General features: G+C 51.1%; 1 protein-coding gene across 2 annotated transcripts in view; it reads right to left on the reverse strand.

The window, feature by feature from the left end:
• Nucleotides 1-22336, reverse strand: part of FXR2 (FMR1 autosomal homolog 2) — a 29726-nt gene extending 7390 nt beyond the window's left edge. The window contains exons 1-13 of one of the 2 annotated variants that reach the window (XM_035135067.3): nt 21881-22336; nt 11909-11961; nt 9479-9572; nt 9271-9342; nt 8313-8461; nt 4797-4890; nt 3815-3931; nt 3079-3249; nt 2640-2718; nt 1741-1850; nt 1475-1546; nt 1102-1188; nt 41-257 (exon numbers count right to left, since the gene is read on the reverse strand). In XM_035135067.3, coding sequence (XP_034990958.2) covers nt 41-257; nt 1102-1188; nt 1475-1546; nt 1741-1850; nt 2640-2718; nt 3079-3249; nt 3815-3931; nt 4797-4890; nt 8313-8461; nt 9271-9342; nt 9479-9572; nt 11909-11961; nt 21881-21931 — 1366 coding nt within the window. In that variant the 5' untranslated portion in view covers nt 21932-22336. The remainder of the gene's footprint in view (nt 1-40; nt 258-1101; nt 1189-1474; nt 1547-1740; nt 1851-2639; nt 2719-3078; nt 3250-3814; nt 3932-4796; nt 4891-8312; nt 8462-9270; nt 9343-9478; nt 9573-11908; nt 11962-21880) is intronic. The other variant, XM_035135066.3, reaches the window with a different exon arrangement.
• Nucleotides 22337-23819: the final 1483 nt, after the last annotated feature.

Genomic DNA, 23819 nt, shown 5'->3' on the forward strand with positions numbered 1-23819 from the left:
CCTTTGCCACCAAGAATACAGCAGGCCTCACCCAACTCACCATAACCAGAGTTGGGTCCCCTGCGCCCACGGCCGCCGCGCCCACCGTAGCTGCCCCCGTAGGTCCGCGTGCCATGCAGGGAGGAGGAGGTGCTCTCGTCCGTGGTGTAGCCACCCCGCTCCTTATCCGACCGGTTGGAGAGGGGGCGGAAGCCCAGGCCGATCTGGCGCAGCTGCTCATCGATCTGCAACCGCTCCAGGCGCAGCTGCTCCACCTCCTAGCAGGAGGAAGGGGGAAAGGGTTGAGAACAAGGCCCCAGCCCTGCCGCCCCCCCCCCCAGTCGGGGAGGAGCCAAGGGCCTCACAGAGAAGGAGGGAAAGAGTGTCTGTCTGCTTCAAGAGTGCCGTAGAATTATGCCGGCCGTCTTTCAGCAGTGCTTGAAAAAAGCTAGGGGAAAGTCGAACAGAAAGGACACAAACGGTCAGGACTCTTCCAAGGCCAGGAAAGGCCCCCCCAAGCACCTTCCCCAAAAGAACTGCACAAAAGCATTCGGGGGGGGCGCACCCCACCTACATCTTCTGGACTTCACTCGTTTTATTTGTATGCTGCTTTCTACACCCCCCCCAAAAAAACCCCGCACACTCAAAGAAAACAGGGATGCAATTCAAAAGCAAACAGTGCAAAATGAAATTTTATAACCATAGTAAGTATAGTAAAATACAAAAAAAAGAAAAGAAAAATTCAGTACTGTAAGCAATATCCAGCACCCAACGGCAAAAATAAACAAGGGAGAGTGAGTTTCCCCTTGGACCTGGAAACACCTGTCCTGTGATCTTTCTCAGAGTACCTCTCCTGCAGCAGTTTCCAAGGGGAAGGAGGAGGGGTAGCTAGAAAGCTGCCCTTTCCCATTATGCTGATCTTTAAACATCAACATCTCAGCACCTGAGTGGGGGGCAGAGGTCCTCAGAACTGGGCGGCAGTTCCGACATTCTGCACCTGTGTCCCAAAATGGAGGGGGTCTGACAAAAATGCTCTGTGGCCCCTGGGCGATGGAAGCAGGCTTGCCCCATGGCCCGATCCTCCCTTGCCACAGCCCAGGAGAACCACACCGGCGGCCTTACCTGAAGGTAGGAGAGGTGGTACTCCAGCAGCGCCTGCGCATTGCTGATGTTCTCCCGCGTTCCCACAAAGATGAAAGGGACCATCCCCTGGGGAAAGGAGACAGGGAGGTTGGCAAAGGGGGGCAAAGAGCAGGTTCCTTTCGCCCACGCAGAACGCGGAGAGGTTGCCAGGGCAGCCAGCTTTAAAGCCAATTAGTCAACTAAAACGTTCCCCGCAGAGGCACCCCAGTTAAAACCAAAGGGATGACATTTTGTGCCCTGGGAAAGCAGAGTTTCGACCAGAGCAGGACAGAGGGCAGGCCCGTGTGAGTTTTCGAGAGGGAAAGATTATCGGGATCCAAGAAAGAAAGAAAGAAAGAGTCAAGAGACATACAGTTGGTTCTTGTCCAATGTCTGTGTCTCGGACAGCTTTAGCCAGGGAACCAACTGGACGAGCCAGCAAGGACTGAAAGCAGACAAATGCAGATGTGATGATTTGATGGGGCATGGCGTGTGGGCAAATGTGGGACGCTGTGGCTTTGAGAAGAGACACCTGGGGAAAGGTGAGACAGAAACCTGGGGCTTGGGAACTGGGGCAGGGGACCCACACAGGAAGAAGCTGCTGCTGCTGTGGCTTCTCTGCTCCGCAGCCCAATTTACCTCCTCCCTGGGGTTCTTCTTGTCATTGTCGCCTTCCACCCGAACGCGGACCACGCCGGATTTGTCCACAATCTCCTGGATGACTTTGCCGTTCTTGCCTATCACCTTCCCTGCGGGAGGCAAATGAAGGCAGGGTGTTGAAGGGTGTGCGTAAATCAAGCACACAGAGGCTATCGGCACGTTCCTCTGCCACCTTAACTCTATGTCCCTAGTGCCAAGTCACTTCCAAATTGGCACCATAGTGCCTTGTAGGGGGACAAGGTCAATGGACAAGGAAACCGACTAGTAAACAACACCTCCATCCAAAAAAGAACCCCTTTTTGCACACACACACACACCCTCGTACATTTGCACTCGTTGCCAATGACAGGGAAGGAAAATCATTGAAAATCACTGTTTGAGGAAAATCTATGCAACAAATCTTTGCTTGAGAAACAGCTCTGCCAACCAGATTCCCAAGTGCCTTGGAATGAACCCTCCCCTGCCTGTCTTGTGCAACTAAATCCAGGGGCGTAGCCACTGGGGGGGGTAGGGAGCGGGTCGCCCCGCGCTCCACTCTGCGGGGGGCAACGCCCCCTGGCCCCTCCGCACCTCCACCGACGGCCGCCGTGGCCACCATCGCGGAGAGGCCGCCCCGATGCTGCTGGCTGCCATCCGCCACTCAACAGAGTGGCCGGGCTGGCGGGGCCGTGCACGGAGGCGGAGCTTGCTGAGCAGAATTGCTGCAACTCAACTCCCAAGCAAACTCAAAGGTAGCACTCGCTTCCGAATCTGGTTTCACAAACATAGGTTTTTGTGAAGGGAAAGAAAGAAGAGGAGGAGGAGGAGGAGGAGGAGGAGAGAAGGAATGGGATGCTCCAGCAGGTTTCGTCCCGGAGCTGTGAAACTGCCTCACTCACCGACTAGGTTCCGAGGGACTTGAACAGAGTCTTCGGAGAATTCGAGGAAGCTCCTGGCCTGCTTGCAGGCTTCCGGGGTCTGCGGAGGAGCAAAAGGGAACAGCATGCCAAGCAGCTCAACACACTAGGGTTGGTGGCTTGCAAGGTTCTAAGCCCCCAAGGCTGCTCAGGCCCGACAGACTGTTTGCAGGTCCTCCCACTGCACAGCCACATGGTGGGCCTTTCTCCCTCCCGGCCAAGACCCCAAAGTTTGTTCCTCCTCAGTTAAAGCCGCCTTGCTTACCAAGCCCCACAACCGGAGTTTCCGGCCCCGCTCACAGGATTCATTTATCAGGTGGTCTTTGTTCCTTTTCTCTACGCAGCAGCACCAAGTGAAACGAAAGCAGCCCGGCCCACCCCTCTTTCTCCTAGAATTCTAGAAGCAGCCCCCGGGCCCTACCTCCCCATAGATGCGGAAGGTGCAGGTCTCCTCGTCCAGTTCAATGGCAGTGACGCCCAGCACTTTCCGGGCCTGCTGGATGTTGGCCCCGTGGGTTCCGATGGCCAGCCCCATCAGGTCCTCCCGCACCGTGAACTCCTCCTGGAATGCCGACGCCAGCTGCTTACTCGTCTGCGGGGAGAGGCAGAGGCACAATGGGAAATAGCCCTCAGAGGTTGCGCGAGCCCCACCTCTCTTTTTCAAGCCTGGGCCCTCACCCCCCCACAAAAGGCCTAGCATTCAGGCCAGGCAGCCATGCTTGGAGAGGATTCTGGGAACAGAGCAGGTCTTATTAGACTGGATCAACTAAGGTTGGCATGTGGGTATGCCAAGGTTGTGACTTTCACAGAACAATGCGCCCACAGCGGGAGGTAGGAGCGTGCCTTCCAAATACCAGCTGCTGGAAACCGCAGGAGGGGAGAGCGGCTTGCAGGTTTCCCATAAGAGGTACCTGGCTGGCCACTGGGAGAACAGGATGCTGGACTGGATGGGCCTCTGGCCATCTTCTGCCATCCATACCTGGCGGGGAGTTCTCCCAGATTGAAACACTGCATTCTCCAGGTACTGCTTCACATTTTAGAAAGATACCCTTCTGCCTCCCCACTTTGCACTCCTGTCCTTCGGGCCCAGTATGGCAGCTACTGTCAGCTAGTCCTGAGCCAGAGATTTCCCCCCCTCCTGCCTCTCTCTCTCTCACCTCCAAGTGTTTGTTGGCCTCCTCATTCCGGGACATGAGCATCAGCTTAGTCCGGATACTGCGCAAGTGCATGTCGCCCAGCAGAGATGCCCTCTTGACAGTGGACTCATTTGTGGACTGCAGGGGAGAGAGCAAAGGTCAGTTAGGCCGCTGTGTGCTGGCCAATGAAGAACACAGGTGAGCCTACAACACAGAATTGCCCCACCAGGCTTTAATGTGCTTCGCCTAACAATAATTCAAGCTGTCAGGTTAAGGCAGGGGTAGGCAACCTCAGGCCCGTGGGCCAGATGCGGCCCAATCGCCTTCTCCATCCAGCCCACGGATGGTCTGGGAATCAGCGTGTTTTTACATGTTGTAGAATATGTCCTTTTATTTAAAATGCATCTCTGGGTTATTTGGGGGCCTGCCTGGTGTTTTTACATGAGTAGAATGTGTCCTTTTATTTAAAATGCATCTCTGGGTTATTTGTGGGGCATAGGAATTCGTTCATTATTTTTCCCCAAAATATAGTCCGGCCCACCACATGGTCTGAGGGACGGTGGACTGCCCCACGGCTGGAAAAGGTTGCTGACCCCTGGGTTAAGGGTTTGTCGCTGTCAAGTTATCCACCCAGTTAAAATGAAAGCTAATTTAACACGGAAACTGCAGCGGTCTTGGAGAGGATCATTTCCTCTGAAGCGAGAAAACTCCCTCCCCCCCCCATCCAGGGAAGACTCCCTTTATCATGTTCCAAGTGCAAAATGAGAGATCCTCCACAGGCCTGGATGAGAAATATGCAAGAGCTGCCCCAAGCAGATGTAGAAGTTGCAGTTGCGCATTTAGTGGTCCTCTGCAGTTTCTGCCACTAGAGGGGAGTGAAGATCCACACAAGTTCCAGCTCTGAGCCGGCAATGGCCCACCAACAAGTCACAGGCATTTCCTCCCAACTTGGTCCAGCTAAGCAGGCAGACACCACCCCCCGAAAGCAGAGGAAGATCCTTACAAGGATGACGAGCTCACTGCTAGTGGAACTGAGGAAGATGCAGTTCGCGCTCACGGCTTTCTTGAACTCTTTGTGCACGTTTTCGTTTGAGCAGCTGCGAAGAGGAAACAGAGGAACGGTCAGGGCCGGTGCTAGGGTTTTTTGCGCCCTAGGCGAGATCACCTTCTGGCGCCCCACCCCTGGCCAATCATATTTCAAACACAGGGCACCGGCCCCGCCGGTGGCCTCCCCCCTCCCTGCACACCGCCAGATGGCCGGTGGGGTGCAACCAGCCACCAAGCTGAAGAACTACTGGCTGCCAGGCTCGGCCCCAAATTAGCATTAGAACTTCCAGCTTGCAGGACCAAATTCATCTACCAGGCTTCCTTCCCCATGGTGTATTCTCCAAACCTAGCCTCCATTTGCCTCACATCTGATGTGATAAGTAGCATCATGTGCGGGGCAGGTAGAGACATGGCTGGATCCTGCTGCTGAAAAGCAGGATTGAACTCCCTGCCTGTCAGCTGATGCACAGACAGTTCAGTTCTGCTTGTTTGGGTGTCCCAGCGAGTTCTCCACTGGGAACAAAATGTTGTCATTTTGAGTGTTCCTGCCAGCCATGTCCTCTGCCAAGATACCCCATTTTACCCTCTGTGGCTCCCACCTGACTGTAAACATTATTTTTATTCCGTACTTCTGAAAATACTGAGGTTACCCTGAGTAGGCTGCTATATCCCTCTTGATTTTTAGTGGCCTTGGTTTGGGCCCAGCTCTTAGTACTCAGCAGCTGAGTTTGCTATTAAAAGAACTGAGGATTGTTACGATTTTAATGTGCTTCTTGACGTGTCTTTTATTTATATCGTGCTCTGAACACTCTGTTAAAAGTGGAAAGGCAAAACTATAAATTGGGGAAATAAATAAACGTGCCACCTTGCCGACAAAGGTCCGTATAGCTTAAGCTATGGTTTTCCCAGTAGTGATGTATGGAAGTGAGAGCTGGACCATAAAGAAGGCTGATCGCCGAAGAATTGATGCTTTTGAATTATGGTGCTGGAGGAGACTCTTGAGAGTCCCATGGACTGCAAGAAGATCAAACCTATCCATTCTGAAGGAAATCAGCCCTGAGGGCTCACTGGAAGGACAGATCCTGAAGCTGAGGCTCCAAGACTTTGGCCACCTCATGAGAAGAGAAGACTCCCTGGAAAAGACCCTGATGTTGGGAAAGATGGAGGGCACTAAGAGAAGGGGACGACAGAGGACGAGATTGTTGGACAGTGTTCTCGAAGCTACGAACATGAGTCTGACCAAACTGCGGGAGGCAGGGCAAGACAGGAGTGTCTGGCGTGCTATGGTCCGTGGGGTCACGAAGAGTCGGACACGACTAAACGACTAAACAACAACAACAACAACAACTGTGCCTCTATGATGTGTCCCAATGTAACCTGAAAATACATAGTATTACTTAGCAGTATGTATGCACCTGCATGTGGAGCCACTTCATGCTATTTCACAAAATGTGGGGGGGGGGGGCACTAGCAGGTGGTAAGATCCCTCTGGGGACACCAGCTGGTACTTTAAAGTAAGGATTAGCAGGAATATGTGTGCAGGTGAACCAGTTGGAAAATACTGACCCTATTTTGATCAAATTAAAAACCACCCCATGTGCAGCAGATTGTGTCTGTTTTATTCCCCCCACACTAAGCAAAGTGAAACACTGAAATGTTCAGTAGAGGATTTCTCACTTGTCTCATTTGGGAGTGCATGCCTGGGAAACACAGAACCACCATTTTAAAAGTGGCTGACAAAAAGCGGGAGAGAGGCTTTGTGTGGCTTGATCTTTCATTGGAATAAAGAAGAAGAGAAGCATTTTGGTTCCCGTTCTCTGGGGAAATTGTGGTGCTTCCCCCTCACAATAGCCTGCAGGGCCCAGGGCCTGGGGAACGGAGAGGCCCAGAAACCAAAGCCTGCACATTGTACACTGAGGGGGGGTGGGGGTGGAGAACCTCTGTGTGAAGGAAAACTGTGTTGCAAAAAGGAGGGCCTACAAACGGAGCGCTGGAAGGGCGCACAGAATCCCGTGCCGCTCCAGCACCGCGCCCAGGTCCCTGCCTGCCAGGTCCCTTCCCCAGCCCCGGGTGGGGTGGCGTGGGTGGTGGGGCATGGCGCTCCCAGCCTCCGCGAGCGCCTGTTGTAGCCCAGAGCTTCCGGGCCCCACGGCAGGCGCTCTCCTGCCTGCCTGCAGCCCCGGCGACGTTTTGTCGCGCACTTGCTCGCCATGCTGTCGGAGAGGGAAGGCGCTGTCGGAGCCCTCGCTCTCCCTTATGGGCACGGCGGGCGGCAGGCTGGCAGCGCCCCCTCCATTTCTGCGCTCTAGGAAGTCGCCTAGTCTGCCTTTCTGGACGCTCTGGCCCTGGGAACGGTAACAAGTTTTGGGAAAGTGTGAGCTGCTAAAAGTTCAGGCTTCCACATGCGTTGGACCTGTGAATCCATACATGAAGTCTGGAGACAGGTTTTACCAGAGATCTCTGAGATTGTAGGCAGCCCAGTGAATCCCTATGCCAGGCTACGTTTACGATCAACATTCGCGGAGGACAGTGCAGAGCTAGTTTGTAAAACTCTATTTATGTATTTGTGGGCTGAGACTAGAATGACTAATGGAGAAATGGATGGAGAAATGCGGTGAACGTTTCCCTTCACATTTGGTTTAAGGAGGCCTTACATATTGCTTATTGAGAAAAGTTGACTCATTCAATAGAGCACCTCCTGAAACCTACTTCCCTTCTGTTAAGAAGCTCTTAGGCTTCTTTCCCTTCAGATGGAGCAAATGTCTGCACAGCGCAAGCAAAATCAATAATAATAATAATAATAATAATAATAATAATAGTTTGGATTTGATATCTCGCTTTATCACTACCCGAACAAGTCTCAAAGCGGCTAACATTCTCCTTTCCCTTCCTCCCCCACAGCAAGCACTCTGTGAGGTGAGAGGGGCTGAGAGACTTCAAAGAAGTGTGACTAGCCCAAGGTAAGAGATTTGAATCGGAAAGAATGTGGATTTGGCAGGCAAGCTCCCCCTCTCCCACACACAGTTGTTGTTGTTGTTGTTGTTGTTGTTGTTGTTGTTGTTGTTGTTGTTGTTGTTGTTGTTACCCCACCCATATGGCTGGGTATCCCCAGCCACTCTGGCGGCTTACAGAATATATAACATAATGAAGCATCAAACATTAAAAACTTCCTGATACAGGGCTGCCTTCAGATGTCTTCTAAAAGTTGTGCAGTTCTTTATCTCCTTGGCATCTGAAGGGAGGGCATTCCACAGGGAGGGCGCCACTACCGAGAAGGCCCTCTGCCTGGTTCCCTGTAACTTCTTTTCTCGCAATGAGGGAACCAGCAGAAGGTCCTCCCCTGGAGGAGGACCTCAGTGTCCAGGCCGAGCGATGGGGGTGGAGACGCTCCTTCAGGTATGGTGGGCCGGGGCGGTTTAGGGCTTTAAAGGTCAGCACCAACACTCTGAATTGTGTTTATGTTAACACTCACGCCTCCTTGAGATCCTCTGGTACTGCAATGGTGACTTTGAAAAAGCTGCACTTGGTGGCCACTTTGCTGGGGTTGACAGGCCGCAGCCGCTCCAACGTGACGATTTCATTGTAGATGGCATCACAAGCGGCGTATTCTATGACGTAGAACTGCAAGAGAAGGACGAGATGAGAGGGAGCCACAAAGAAGAGCCCCTTCACTGACACGGCAAAGGAAGAGGCCAAAAGAGCTGCAGTTATGTTCTGCCTCTATAGAGTTTTTAAGCCGAAGTAAACTCAAACAGGAGGGGGAAAGTGAATTCTAACTGCACATTGTGCCTCTGGGAAGAAAAAAAAGCCTGGAAAACTCTTCCATGGGGTTAGGGTCACAGTCCCCCGCTCCCAATTTCAGGTTCCCCTCCCTTCTCTGGATGTAACAGTCTTCCTTGGAAAGGCAGATGGGCGGGGTATAAATAAATTATTATTATTATTATTATTATTATTATTATTATTATTATTATTATGTTCACACCAAGAAACTCACTGATCACTGCTGCTTGAGGGAAGTGGAAACTTTCACACCTGCAAAGTCAGGCTGGCTTATGACCCTGGAAGCTTACTTGCTTTCATTATTTTTATTTACTTAAACAAATCATACTCTACCTGTTCCCATCAAGTGAACTTAAGGCAGATTACGACAACCTCATAACAACACGTCACAGAAGCATCCTAAGAACATCTGCATTGCAGCACCATCACTATTCCGCATTTTGGCCCATGGTGTCCAGATGCTCTGGGAGCCAACCTGTGAGCGTTTCCTGTGCACATGGAGAGCTCCTACCATGCGCAGGGGAGGTGGGAGGGGCTGAAGCTCCTGTACCGAGCTTCATGTGTTAATGGTGAGAGGGACAGGCCACTCCGCCCCGTCCCTGAATGCCTGTGAATATTTCAAGGGGGGATATATTTTGTTCCATACTTACGTCTCCTTTCATCATTCGAACCCTGGCCAGCCACCAGCCACATGGCTCGTGCTCATTGGCTCGGGAATAAACCTAAGGGAACAGGGAAATTCAAGTTAGGGGGCCATTCTGCACTCCCAGCAGCTTCCTACCTCATCCCGCTGCTCCATCCCCACCTCCCACCCCACCCCAGAAGGGTGCAGAAAGCCTCTTGGCAGCCTTCACTCACCTCCACCTCATCCCCTTCCAAAATCTCCTTGCTGTAGTCCGCGGGTGGGGGCAGCCGCACGTCGCTGAAGGGGATTTGCCTTTCGGGCTGCCAGCTGGGAAGAGGAAGAGAGTTATTCCCAGGCGACAGTAAGGGGAGACCAGCTACCCATCAACACACAACGCTGCTTCACAAGCTGTGGGAGATGCTTGGGGCTAGAGTCGAATTTTGCACAGGTGAAAGCAGCAGGGACCTTAGGTCAACACTGGCACGCGCCCCTCCCACCAATTCGCAACGGCTGTTCCATAGAAGCACACTCCACTGCTAACAAGCTATTCTCTTCTCTAATGACTCAGCAGCGTGCATCGGACAACGGCAGCCGGCCTGAACTCCCCCCCCCCCGGCTACTAGCAACATGCTTTTCCAACCACAATTGAACATGCCAGAAAAAATTCCAGACCCCTGGCTGCACACACACCTAGGAAATCAAATGCATCACCTTGTGGCTTTAATTCCATCCCCCTCCCTCCAGAGCTATGGAACGCTGGCTCTTAAATATTCAATGCTGGCTCCCAGGAACCACAACTATTTGGCAACGCCGCTGGTTAGACATAAAGGCTGATGGGGGTCAAAATAGTTTAGAGACAAGGAAGCCTGCTAAGAGTATGCAGGCGTTCTTGGGAGGGGGGGGGCAGAGGCAAGATGAAAGAAATGGGGGGAGGAGAATGCAAAGGCAAATCCCCCACTCAGGAAACACCACAAGGAGGGCTGGAGACTGGGACCTACGGTGGGTATTTATAGCCCGACCCGCCTCTCGCGGGGAGATCGTGCCGCAACTGTGTTCCGGCGGCCCTGTCAGAGCACAATCCTGGGAACTGGCCGTGGTGCTGCAAATGCTGCCTCATTAACTGCAGCGGAATTAGGCAGCGTTTGCATACCACCGCCACGCCCACACCATCCTGGGTGGGGAGACAGAGGCAGCCAGACACAGGTGCTGGCAGGCTGCCGGCCTCCCTTTGCTCACTAGTCCCTACTGGCTGACAACCAGAGCCGCAGCAAACTCGGGCGGCCTGTCAGTGAGAGCTCCAGCAAAGCCAGCACCTGCTCTTCTCAGGGAGCAGGGCCAGCGTTTAACCTCCGCCCACAAAGCTTTTTATTTTTTCCGGGTGGAGTGGTGGGGGAGCAGGCAGTCGCTTGACTGCAGCGCCTAGAGGCCAGGGGGGCTTCCTTCCTTACAGCTGCTGTGGAGACACACGTCTCCCTGACGCTTCAGCTGTTGAGGAAGGACCTTTGCGAGCGGCTCTAACCTCTCTTCTCCGGCACACACTTCTGGCTTTCTGCTGAGTCAGGAATTTCAGTCACTTTTGCCTCTCCACCCCTCCAATAAGCAGCTTTTTAAAACAAACAAACAAACAAACAAAAAACCACAACCAACCCCATCCTGTTGCTTGCAAGTGCCAAGGTATTTGCCGTGCAATAAGCTTCCAGACTGCATGCAGAGATCTTTACGGAGGTGGGGCTGGGGTACAGCCCCCCCTGCTCCATAACTGCTGGGGAATTGAGGCACTCTAACATTACCAGCACCAATGCTGTGCGATGCCTGCACAGGTGGGTGACAAAGTCCTCTTGGCAGGCATCCCCGCAACCTCCTGTCTCCACAGACAAATGAGGGAGAACAGGGTTAGGGGTGTCTGGCTCAAGGGACATGAAGATTGAAGGTGAAGAAGGGGGGAAGCCCAGGCCAAGGAGGAAGGAACCACCAATAATCAGCCCCAGAGAACTGCTGAGGCAGCCCCTTCCCCACTTCCCTGGGGTGGCCAAACAACTGTGTGTGCTCCTGAAGGGACCCCCAGCCAGGGTGAGAGAGCTTTGTTGCACTGCTGTATTTGGTAGCCCGGGGGTGCCTAGTTTGATACAGCAGCTGGTAGTCAGGCAGTGAACTCCAGGTGGGAGGGGAGGAGAGCAATCTAGCCACCGGCAGGAGTTGCTACAAAGCAAGAGCAGAGCTCCAGGAAGAAAGCCCCTGTTTCTTCCCCTCGGGCCAGCTGCCACCAGAGTGCAAAGCAGGGGATGGGAATGGCCAGCATTCCTGGGTGAGAGCAAGGGACATTTTTTTGGGGGGGGGCAGTGACTGTCCGCAAGAATAATATTATTTCAATTTCCCAGGAGCCAGCATGGAGCTATAGGCACCAGCCCCACACAGCGTTCATATTACACAAGGTGCCGGCTTCATATGTCTAGGCAAATAAGCCCCAGCTCTGCCAGGTCAGTGGGGTTTCATTGCCAGAGGTGGCTCTGAGCCAGTATACCAGGGTTGTATCCTCATCATACAATGGACCTCAAAAACGCAGGGGCAGCCACTACTTCCAGAGAGCTGGTCTTGGCCTGCCAGCTCTCTGACAAAACAGCAGAGTAGGGCACAGCCGGGCCACGCCTCTTGCGGACACTCACTTGTTCTCGAAGGATATCGTGACCGAGTCTTCGTGGACATCTTTAACAAAACCCTGGAAGGGAAGGAACAGACAAGAGACACCACATTAACACCACAGCTGGCAAGTCCCCAAAGCACACCGCAAAGGGGGCAGTGCTGGCTGAGCAAAAAAGGAGCCCTGCAGAAGGAGCCACCACCACCAAGCCACCGCATCCCTCGACTGGGACCAGTGGACCCAAGGTACCAAACAGCCAATGCAAAGCAGCAGCATGGAAAGGGATACTTCGTAAGAGAAGAACAGCTCTGCAGAAGCAAAGGCTGCAACTTGGCGACATCCCCCAAAGACGGGATCCTCTGAGTCACTGGCCCCTGAGGGCAAATAAGGGGGCTGGAACCTGAAAGCCCAACCAGGTGTGGCATCGCCTTCATGACTCTTGATACAACAGGAACAGAGAAAGGCAGGGAAAAGAAAGGAACAGACAAGAGACAAGCAGTGGCTCTTGATGCATCAGGTGAAGGTTTGGGAAATAAGAAGAGCCTGCTGGATCAGGCCAAAGAGCGCTGCAGGCACTCCTGCATCCTGTTCTCACAGTGGCCAACCAGATGCCCACAAGCAGAATCTGAGCACAAGAACATCCTCTCCTCCTGTGGTTTCCAGCAACTGGTATTCAGAAGCATTGCTGCCTCCAGCTGTGGAGACAGAACGCATCCATTGTGGCTAGTAGCCACTGAAAGCCTTCTCCTCCTCCATGAATCTGTCTAAACCTCTTTTAAGGCATCTAGGCCATCACTGCCTCCTGTGGGAGGGAGTTCCATAGTTTTAACTAGGTGCTCCATGAAATACTTCCTTTCACATGTCCTGTTCAGGACGTTCAGGAAGACTTCTCTCTCCCTCTCTCTCATACACACCCCACCCTGTCACATTTACTCCTTCTAAAGCACATTCCCTGCCAGACTAGCCAACACCAACACTAGCTAGCTTATGACTCTTCCTTCAAAGAACACATGGCAGCTTCCTTTCAAAGCTCAAGAGCTCACATGCTGAAAGGCCTGTGGGTCAGGTGGCACTTCGCTTCTTCTGCAGCAGAGGACCCCACTCTTAGCCCTCACTCAAAGCCAACCACAACCTGCCCATCCATTTTTAATCCCAAAGCAATGGAGGGCTGCTTGGGGTCAGGGAAAGGTGCTCAGTGGGACAGTTGTTTGGGAGGAATGTGATTCCATGGGAGCAACCCTCTATTCACTCGCTCATTTACAACATTTATAACCCATTTTTCCTTAATAAAAAAAAATCCAAGACAGTTTCTAGATTAAAACTTGAATGGCCTGGCTTGTACCAGGATTGACATTGGGGACAACTGCAAGAGGAACAGTAACACTTCTAAGTGAATGTTTTCTGGAGTTGCTAGGAAAAAAGGGTCCGACAGGCAAATGGTTAGCCTGGTTAACGAACACAGGTGGATAAACATTTTTTTGGGGGGGGGGAAAACCAATGACATTTTTGAAGGGGAAAACCATGCTTGGATTAATAATTGATTTCTGATCTAGGAAGGCCAACTCCACCCCTGAATACAGGCTAAATAGCATTCCACAAACAACCTCTCTGTGTGGTGGCCATTCTCTGCCACAGCCTTATCCCTCCAGGCATGTGGCTTTTAGAAGACGGGGTGCAGTCATGCCCCTGCCCCTCTCTTCATCTCCTGCTGCCCACAACATGGGACATTTGGCACTACCGGGGGGGGGGCAGCCGAAGGGGTGCAATCAAGGGAGGGAGGCATGTTCTGAGTTTGGAGCGTGATGAGGGCAGGGTGAAATGTCCTGCATGTCTAAAGGGTGATGGGAGGAACAGGTGCTCCTGGGGACAGATGTCTCCTCCGCCAGCTGCTCAGCTACGAACAGACAGCCACACGTCTCCTTCCCTGCTCCAGAGGAAGCCGGCTTTAAGCTGAGTTCATTGCCCAGTAAGCAATGCCACTATCCCAGCACACACAACTCACTGGGACAGAGAAAACGTAAGCTGGTAATCTCACCACTCAACCCCCCGACCGGCGGCTGTTGGAGACAGCAGAAAGGAGTTCCCTCTGGTTGGAAGAGGTGGCATTAAATACGGTATATCCTTGACTATGTGGCTGCCTCCCAAGACTCCTTTCCTCAACAGCATGCTAAAAATCTCTCTCCTCCTCCTAGGACCTGATGACCTCTTTAGCAAGTCTGGATGCTACTCGCAACTTGATCGCCCAAGCAAAATAGTCCTCCAGACCCACATTAAGTGCATAATAAGAGCCTGCTGGATCAGGCCAAAGGCCCATCTCAGCCAGCACCCTGTTCTTCCAGGGACCTACCAGGTGCCTGTGGGAAACCTGCAAGGAGGATTTGAGCACAAGAGCCCCCTCCCTTCTTCCCAGTAACTGCGGAGGTGGAGCATAGCTTTCATGGCTAAGAACCATCGACAGCTCTCTCCTCTATGGAAGTGCCTAATCCTCTTTTAAAGCCATCTGGCTTGACGGAAATCCCTAGCTCCTGTGGGAGTGAGTTCCACGGTTTAACCAGGAGTTGCATGAAGGAGTACTTTCTTTCATCTGTCCTGAATCTTCCAACATTCAGCTTTAGTGGATATCCACGGCAAGAGAGAGGGAGAATAACTCCCCCCCCCTTTGCTCCCTGTCTATCAGTCTAGTGGTCTAGCATCCTGAGGCCTTGGACTGGAGGCCTTACACACAGTCAACAGCTACTCTGGCAATTCAGAGAGTAGCGAAGAGGCAGAGGGGGCACCATCCAACAAGGACCCGCAACTGTGTAATGTGGGCAGGATCAAAGATTCTGGAGTCTCTGAACTACTCTAGGCCCGCCCTCTCCCACAGCCTGCAGAGCTCCAAGAATCCCCTTTAAAGCCCTGCTGCGCCTGAGGCTATATACGTCTCCAGGCCAGCAGAGAGAATCTCATTTATCATTCATTCAGCACAGATGGATCAGCCCCCTTCATTCCATGAGGCCAGCACACAGGAACATTTATATCTCCCACGTTCCACACCTCAAGCCTGGTCTACCTGCCCTCTGGCTTACGCTGCTAGGGCTAAATGAAAACTGCAGTGTACAGCCTTTGCAATGCTTGGGACATCAAGTCAAAGAGTTTCAAGGAACCCCCTTTTAAAGTTTCAAGCCCTCCATGCACACAAACCACTTCCATTCATGAGCAACTCTACAACTTGAGAACCCCTGAAATTGCACAGGATAATATTACTCTTTGGTGGATCACTGCATAAAAGCAGCAGCCGGACACAAAAAAATATTGTTGCTGCTGCTGCAAGCCATATAGCCATTGTCCGCTAGGCCGTCTGTGCACAACTTATTTGACATGCAGCAATATTCCACAAGCGTTCTCTCCTGCAGGGAACATGTACGCAAAGCCACGTGCATAAAGTATTTCCAGCCTCAAACAGGGTAAAATACTTGAAACCTCAAGTATCAGCATAAAATTCTAGGCACCTGGTCAGCCAGGACTCTCCCGGATCTAGCACAAGATATCCAATACAGCCACACCTGACTTTGAAAGAGGAAACACCTTGAAAAATTAGGGATTGTTAAAAGTTGAAAAGGGAAGTGAAGAGGGCCAAAGCTCTCTAGAACATGCATCCCCAAACTGCGGCCTTCCAGAAGTTTTGGCCTACAACTCCCATGATCCCTAGCTAACAGGACCAGTGGTCAGGGATGGTGGGAATTGTAGTCCAAAACATCTGGAGGGCCGAAGTTTGGGGATGCCTGCTCTAGAATGTGTGGAGGTTGATCTGAGCCACAGTAACAGAAGCTCAGCTACAATGCAGAATGTAGATCAGGGCCAAGAAGATGACTAACAAGCAGCATCAAAGACTGAAGCCTTGTCCAAGTGAACACAAACTCTGGCAAAAGAAATGCAAGCAGACAATAAGGGATGCTTTAAGAGTAATAAGAATAGTAAGAACAACTGGGGAGCACATCCCTAAACACATTAAGACCAACAATAAACAATTATTCAAAAACATTAGTAATACGTAGGAAACCAGCTAGTGAGGTGGTGGGACCTTTGGACAACAATCAAGTCAAAGGAGGAAAAGGAGATTACAGAGTCCATTCTTTGAACTTGTCTTCGCAGAAGATGATGTGGAGCAGGTCCCTCTGCCTAAACTAACTTTCACAGGAAAGAAGTCTGAGGAACTGAGGTGAAGAGGGGTCACAAGAGATGAGGTTGTAGGACTTAATTAAAAACTGAGAAATCACCAGGTCCAGATGGCAGCCACCTGAGAATTCATAAAAGAACTGAAACATGAACATATCAATCTGCTACAAAAAATACGCAACTTATCCCAAACTTCAGCCTTGACACCTGATGACAGGAAAGTGGCTGCTGTAAGACAAATTTTTAAAAAGGGATCTAGGGGGATCCTGGATATTACAAGCTGGATAGCTTAAAACTGTGAAAAGCTGGTGGTAAACATGTTCTTTGAAACTGTCAACAAGCACACAGGTTTTCAAAAAGCTACTGCTAAAAGCCCTCACCCAAGACTCCTCATTAAACTTAGCAGTCGTGGGATAAGAGCAGAGGGACCCTTTGAATCAGTAACTGGTTACAGAAGAGGAAACAGAGAGTAGGAATAAACTGATGGTTCTCCTCATAGAGGGATGTAGAAAGTAGGGTCCCCCAAGGATTGGTATTGGGACCTGTGTTTTTTTCAATTGCTCATAAATGATCAGGAGTTAGGGGTGAGCCGTGAGGTAGCCAAGTCTGCTTATGACACCATTTTTATTTTATTTTTTTGTGGAATTGTAAGGAACTCTAAATGATCCAGCAGGTCCCTTCTTTTTGTTCTTAGACATGAAACCTTGGGGAAATGGAAATGTCAACCCTGCATTCAGCTGCTGTGGAAAAAGGCAAATTCCACATTAGGGGTCATTAGGAAATGGACTGAAAATAAAACTGCCAATATTGTAACAATGATATACAAATTTGTGGTAACCGTACTTGGAATACCATGTACAGTAAAGTACGGTACAGTATGTATGTTGTAGGGCTGGACACTGTTCAGAAAAGGACACACAAAATGATCAAGGAGTTTGAGAAACTCCTCTATGACAAAATGTTATATTTGGGTTTTTTAGTTTAGAAAAAAGGTGAGAATTGGGGGTGGGGAGTGATGATAGAAATGTGTACAATTATGTATGGTGAGACAGTGGATAGAAAAAAAAGATTTTCTCCTTCTCATAATACTAGAACTCATGGACATCCAACGAATTGGATCGTTGGAAATCTCAAAAGAGCAAAGGAAAGTACTTTTTCAAACAGTGCATCGTTAAAACGTTGGAATTCACTCCCAGAAGAGGCAGTGATGGCCATGAACTTGGGGAGGTTTTAGAAGAGGATTAGGCAAATTCAAAGAAGGTAAGGCTATCAATGGTCACTAACCATGATGGCTACATTTTACCTCCAATGCCAGAGGCAGCATGCCTCTTGACTTCACCAGTTGCTGAGAATCCCAAGTTCTGTTGCACTCAAATCCTGCTCCCCGTGGGCATCTGGCAGGCCACTGTGAGAGCAGGACACTGACTCAGATGGGCTCTTATGTTCTTACATCAACTATTACTAGGGGTAGTTAAAAGTTAACAGGATTTGAGTCAACTACCAGTGGCACGGCAATACCGCCATGTGTATTACTGCTTATGATTGATATTCTATCCACTGAAAACTGTTAAAAAAGAAAAAAAGGCCAGCTCATTAACCTTATTCTTATGCTTCAGGTAGAGCTACAACCCTGTTATTTTACTCTAGCGTACGCAGAAACAGCAACGCTAGAGATGTTCTACAAAGGACCGCCAGTAGTGACTGGCAGGCAAAAGCTCACCTTTCAAATTCTAAGAAATAGGGTAGTTGGTCTTTAAGGTGCTACTGAAGGAATTTTTTTATTTTACTTCGATCCAGACCAACACGGCTACCTACCTGTAACCAGGGTCTTCCATGAAAACCTTTGGGAAGCCCAGGAACACACAAAAGAATTGGTTTGTGGCTCATGCATTTGAAAACAAAGATGGTGCTGCAGTAGCCAAGGAGCTGCAGAAACCTCCAAAGAGGAAGCTGCTGAAGTCGAAAGGCGGAAAAGAATATGGGCAAATAGTATACTGCAGCTTGGAAGTTAGTTAGCATACCCTCCCTCTCTGGATGCAATTTTATAAAACAGGGTGTGGTGAAGAATATGCCATTGCCAGGAGGAACGTGCAGTCTTTAAAATCCTGTTCAGAAGCCCAGCACCTTTCCATAGAACGACACAACGCTTGGCTCGAGTAGAGCGTTCCCACTTTCTCCTCATTCAGCTTTCTTGCAACTCCACTAGGGCACATACAGCTTCCGGCAGTAGCCCCCACTTAAGCAGTTGCAACGGAGGTGCATGCAAACAAGCACTGCTGGAAGGAAGGATCTAGACAGCATGGGCTCCTCAATGGGAGACACCAGAGATGAAATGCTACACAGATGCTTGTTGTACATTTGCTCCCCATGCCATTTGAGCCAGTTACTTAAGATGTTTGCAGAAAGTGACATCACCTGAGTCCCCAGAAAACACAAACTGCCTTTTACCAGGAGACACTATTTGGTGCACAGCCCAGTATACTGTCTGCTCTTAGTGGCTCCAGGGCCTAAATGTATTTTCTGTCACCTGCTGCCCGATTCTTTTAAACAGAGATATCAGGGAATGAGCTCAGGATCTTCTGCATGCAAAAACAGGTGCACTACCAATGGAGGTACAGTTTAAGAACCCCACGTCTTCTGCAGCCCCCGTTTCCCAGGCTGAGAGTCTTTTGAGGACATGTAACATGATGCATGTTTCCTGGTGGTAAAAATGTTATGTGATAAGGTAGGGTTATGAGTTTAAAAATAAATTACTTGATAAGGAATCTATGGAGATGCCACAGCAAAGAGCATGCAGACAGGCTATAAATAACCCACTCCATTACGGGAGAAGAGGATTAGCCCCTCAAATATTTCAACAGTATGTCTTTTATTATTCTTAATACCCTTATTTATTAAATCTGTATACCGCCCTTCATCCGAAGATCATAGGGCGGTTCACAACATGAAAATACAAAATGAGAACACAAATGAAAATAGTTCTGGTTACAGGTAGGTAGCCGTGTTGGTCTGGATCGAAGTAAAATAAAAAAATTCCTTCAGTAGCACCTTAAAGACCAACTAAGTTTTTATTTTGGTATGAGCTTTCGTGTGCATGCACACTTCTTCAGATCTGAAGAAGTGTGCATGCACACGAAAGCTCATACCAAAATAAAAACTTAGTTGGTCTTTAAGGTGCTACTGAAGGAATTTTTTTATTTTACAAATGAAAATACAACATGAAAATACAAAATGAGAACACAAAAAACAAAAACATACCAGCAACCCCCCTCCACAAACACATTTAAAAGGCCACAGAATGCTAACCAGCCAAAGAAGAAGAAGAAAAAGAAGATGATGAAGAAGAATTTGGATTTGATATCCTGCTTTATCACTACCCGAAGGAGTCTCAAAGCGGCTAACATTCTCCCTTCCCTTCCTCCCCCACAACAAACACTCTGTGAGGTGAGTGGGGCTGAGAGACTTCAAAGAAGTGTGACTAGCCCAAGGTCACCCAGCTGCTGCATGTGGAGGAGCAGAGACACGAACCCGGTTCCCCAGATTACAAGTCTACCACTCTTAACCACTACACCACAAAGGCCTGGTTATAGAGAAAGGTTTTTGCTTGGTGCCTAATGAAGGCGCCAGGCAAACCTTCACAATTCATGGCCATCTACTGGTTGTGACTCCATTCTGAAGTGGGAAATCTAAAATTAGCAATAGACAATACACTGAGCCCCCACCTTGCAACCTTGTGATTAGGTTAGAAAATTCTCTGAGGCCTTTCTAAACAAGCAATAGCTTCTCACTACAGAATGGGGACCAGAGATTCCACTGAAACAAAATATCACTCCTCTACACAGTCCCAGTAGAACTTGGCAGAATTCAGAATCTCTCATACCCTAGATATCTTGGGCTTCCTCCTCTATGTTTGACCCTTCAGGTTGGGCAAAGCAGCATTCTTGACAACTAGATTCAGTGACGATGAAAGCCTCAACTTCTAGAGAGACTGGCATTCCTGCTACCACACTAAAGGAAGAAAAAGCCCTTTTCCAATAAGAAAAAAGGTGTGGATCAGGAACTGCCGAGCCCACTGGAGCCTGGGAACAGCCTGCTGGTCCTAATTTAGAGACACTAAAAGTTACTTGGGAAACTCAGGTCTTGCTACAATGAAGAACTGCTTTTAGCCCACTAAAGGTAATTCCAGCATGACTGGATGCTCAAAAGCAGTAAACTGCAAAGTGCAGGCCTTGAATCTGGAAGACAGACTGAGATCTCAGTTGGGCCCAGCCTTGTGCAAGCCGGAGGGATGATTAATTTCCCATCAGAACTAATCAGGGAAATGCATATAAAGTAACGCAGCATTTTATAGCAAAACAGGGTTACACTAATCCTACTGATGGGAGAGACCCATCACTCCACTTGCCTCGTAACACATTTGAAAGCACAAATGAAGTTGTCTCCTATTGCGCCAAACCACTGGCCCTGTATCGTCCATTGTGAGACGCAGCAAAGGATCAGCCAGAGGTCTTTCCTGCGCTGTCCTACCTGAGGCCTTTTTAGCTGGAGATGTCAGGCATGGAACGTGGAACTTAATACTCCCGCCACTGAACAATGGTACTTTCCAAGGTGGGTTTATTTCCCCCCTATTTTAACAGCACCTGCTTCATAAAAATACAAACAGAGTCATTCCCTACAAGGCAGGAAGGTTTTTCAAGGAGGGGTGGAATTGGAGCACCTTCCTTATATTGCCTTTACTTCCAGCACCTGGGCGGAAGCAGCACTTGGCGAGAGAAGAGCCGCAAGTCAGAAGAAACATGTGTCAGTGCCAATCAAGCAGCAAACAGATACAGTTACAAGATCTCCCATCCTTATTTCCTTACACAATAAAGGGACACTAAACTCGACTGCACTGTGATATAAATATATTTCTGCCTGCTGACTAATATGCTCATGGCATTTCAAGGTACTCTGTTTTGGAGGGAGTACCTTACCAGGAAAGGCAGGCTTTAGAATGTAGGGAAGGGGCAAGGGACTCAAAAAGATGTGCCTGATAGAGGAAACTAAAATAAAAATAGCAGGTAAGTGCAATATGAGGCTCAAGTGACACAAGAGACCCCTCCTTCCCTCCAGCCCAGCCTGTCAATGAGATCAGGCCTTTGGAAGGGAGCAGAGGCCTCTGTTAAGCTGATCCCCGGCATTGCAAAGCCATGAGATGAGCACTGCACTGTACTCAACCCTTCTATCCATAGACGTTGACCTGGCGACCACTCACAACCAACCTCATGCTACACTCCCAATCCACCCAGCCTCTTGATCTGCAACACACGCCCAAACCATAGCCCTACCTCTTAAGTCTGAAGGCCCAGAGCTCCCCCCCCCGCCCCATAACGGGCCCTCTGACCCCTTCAACCCCACGCCCAGGGGAAGTCTCCTTTGCAGAACCCTGAGCGGCCCTTGCTTCCTTCCCCCTTTCTAGGGGCTTCACTTTCCAGAATCCCCAACCCCACCTTCCTCTTAAGCCCCCCCCCAGAAAGATACCCTCCTCCCCCACGCTCGCTTTTGCATGGCCCCTAGAAAAGCCACCCGACAGAAGAGGAGTCTCCGCCGCGCTCACACCCCCCCCCCATTTCAGCCCAGGGGTCCCCAACACCCAGGCCACAAAATGTACCGGGTTGGGGGGGGTGGAGTTGAAACAGACACCCCCCTGCCTCTGGGCTCCCCACCCTGGAAGCGTGGCCACCGCCCCCCCGCCTCGAAGCCCCTCACGCCCTCCCCGGGATCTCCATGGCAACCCCCGGGCCCCGCCCACCCACCCCCGGTCTCCACGGCAACGCCTGTCCCCGCACCCCCGCCTCACCTTGTAGAAGGCCCCGTTGGAGCCCCGCACCTCCACGGGCAGGCCTTCCATGGGCCCCGCTGGGGACGAGGGGGAGGGAGGGGCGGCCGCCGCCAAGGAGGGGGAAGGAGAAGGGGAAGTGCTGCCCCGGCAGCCGCCGCCGCCGCCCCCCCGCGGTTGTGGTGCCGCCGCCGGTGGGGGGATGGGGGCGGGGCGGGGCCCGGCCTCCTCCGGCTCCGCCACCGTGACCGGCCCCCAGCCGCGGCCTGGCGCGGCCCGGACTCCGCTCTCGGCCTTCCTCCGCCGCCGCCGCCGCCGCTCCTCCTCCGGCCTCCTCCTCCTCCGGCTTCCCCGGCGCCGCCGAGAGCGAGAGAGGGAGAGAGAAGGAAGGAGCGAGAGCGCGCGCGCGCGCGCCTCAGAGGGAGGGAGGGAGGGAGAGCGAGGGAGACCTCCCCTCACACAGAGAGAGGGAGAGAGAGAGGAGAAGGAGCGCGCGCGCTGCGCTCCGCCCCCTCCCTTTCGCCGTGCGTGCCTCTGCGTACGCTCGCCCGCTCGCGCTGCGCCGGAGAAGGAGGAGCCCTCCCTCTCTCGCGGCGGGCCACGCCCACCGCGCGCCGGAGGCTCCAATCCCCGAGCGTCTCCGCTGCTCCCCGAGCGCCTCCTTCGCCCCTCCTTTGGCCAATCGCTGGCGAGCGCTCGCGCCAAAGGGCGGGTAACAGGAGGGAGGAGCCTGCTTGTGACTGATTCTCTCTCTCTGCGCCGCCGCCACTCAAACAACTTCTCTTGTTTCTCCTCACGCCCGCCTCCCGTCCCCTTCTCCCAAGCAACCAATCGAAAAGGGAAGGCGGGGTTCGTCAAGACGCCAATCACAGCGCCAAGGCGCAGGCGCGCCAGGCTTTTCGAGCGTTGGCCAACCCCGGGACAGAACTCGTGAGGCTCCCGCCTCTGCTGGCCAATCATGAAGGTATACTTGTGCCCACCCTCCGGAATAAACACCACCCCGCTTTTTAACAGTTTCCTCGAGCTCGCGGGCATCTTTCCCTCGAGGGTCGCTCAGCGTCCTGCGCGGTGCGGGCCCCGCCCCTCTCCCTTGGAAGTGCCTATCACATGCAGGGTCCCGCCCACAAATCAGGCTCTCCCTTTCCTTGATTGGATTTCTCTTCATGTCAAATCGATAGGGCGGTAATATGAGGGGAGAGGAGCCCTTCCCCACAACTTGCCCTTTGACCACGCCTACATTCTTCAGTAGACCAATAAAATTAGACACCCGCCTCCTTGGTCTACCCTTCTCGAATGTCAGTCACGAGAGGCAGGTGGTGTTGCCCCGCCCCTTTCTCAGAGCTGTGGGTTCGCGGCCATCGCGGCGCTAATTTTATACTGAGGGAAATTATTATTAGTTTTATAATTATTATTATTACTATCACTGAAGAAATAAACTTAGTATATTTTACCTCAGCGTTAAACGCAACAAAGACTCTTACAGTACTCCAGTGTGTATACACCCACTCAGAACTCCAATGTTATCTTAATGGGACTCCTTACTGTATATTAAAATATTAGCAAGACTGTCCAAAGGTCTCTCATAAAAAGAAGAATCAAAACAGCACTGTTGACTGTGGGATAATGCCACACCAAGAGGTCCAAATCAAAATGACGTGAAGCCAAAGCACAAATGGCCATTTCACAAGGCAACTTTGCGAAAAGACCACTTATTTCATAACACACATTGTGGGAGCTGATGTATAAGATGGCAAGGAGGTCACAAAAATGGGAACTGAGGGACTCTTAAAACCAAATAGCCACGATGTCTCTGGTAACATTTGGAATTTACCTCACACAAAATGGCAGCCATGGACATTTATGTGCCCCCCCAAAATGGATCTGCATGTGTGATTCCACAATAGGGAGTGAGCCAGACCTCTGCCAGGCACTCCTGAAGGACGTCTTCAGGCAAGGGATT

Source organism: Zootoca vivipara, chromosome 12, assembly GCF_965207765.1.
Source record: "Zootoca vivipara chromosome 12, rZooViv2.hap1.1, whole genome shotgun sequence".
NCBI lineage: Eukaryota > Metazoa > Chordata > Lepidosauria > Squamata > Lacertidae > Zootoca > Zootoca vivipara.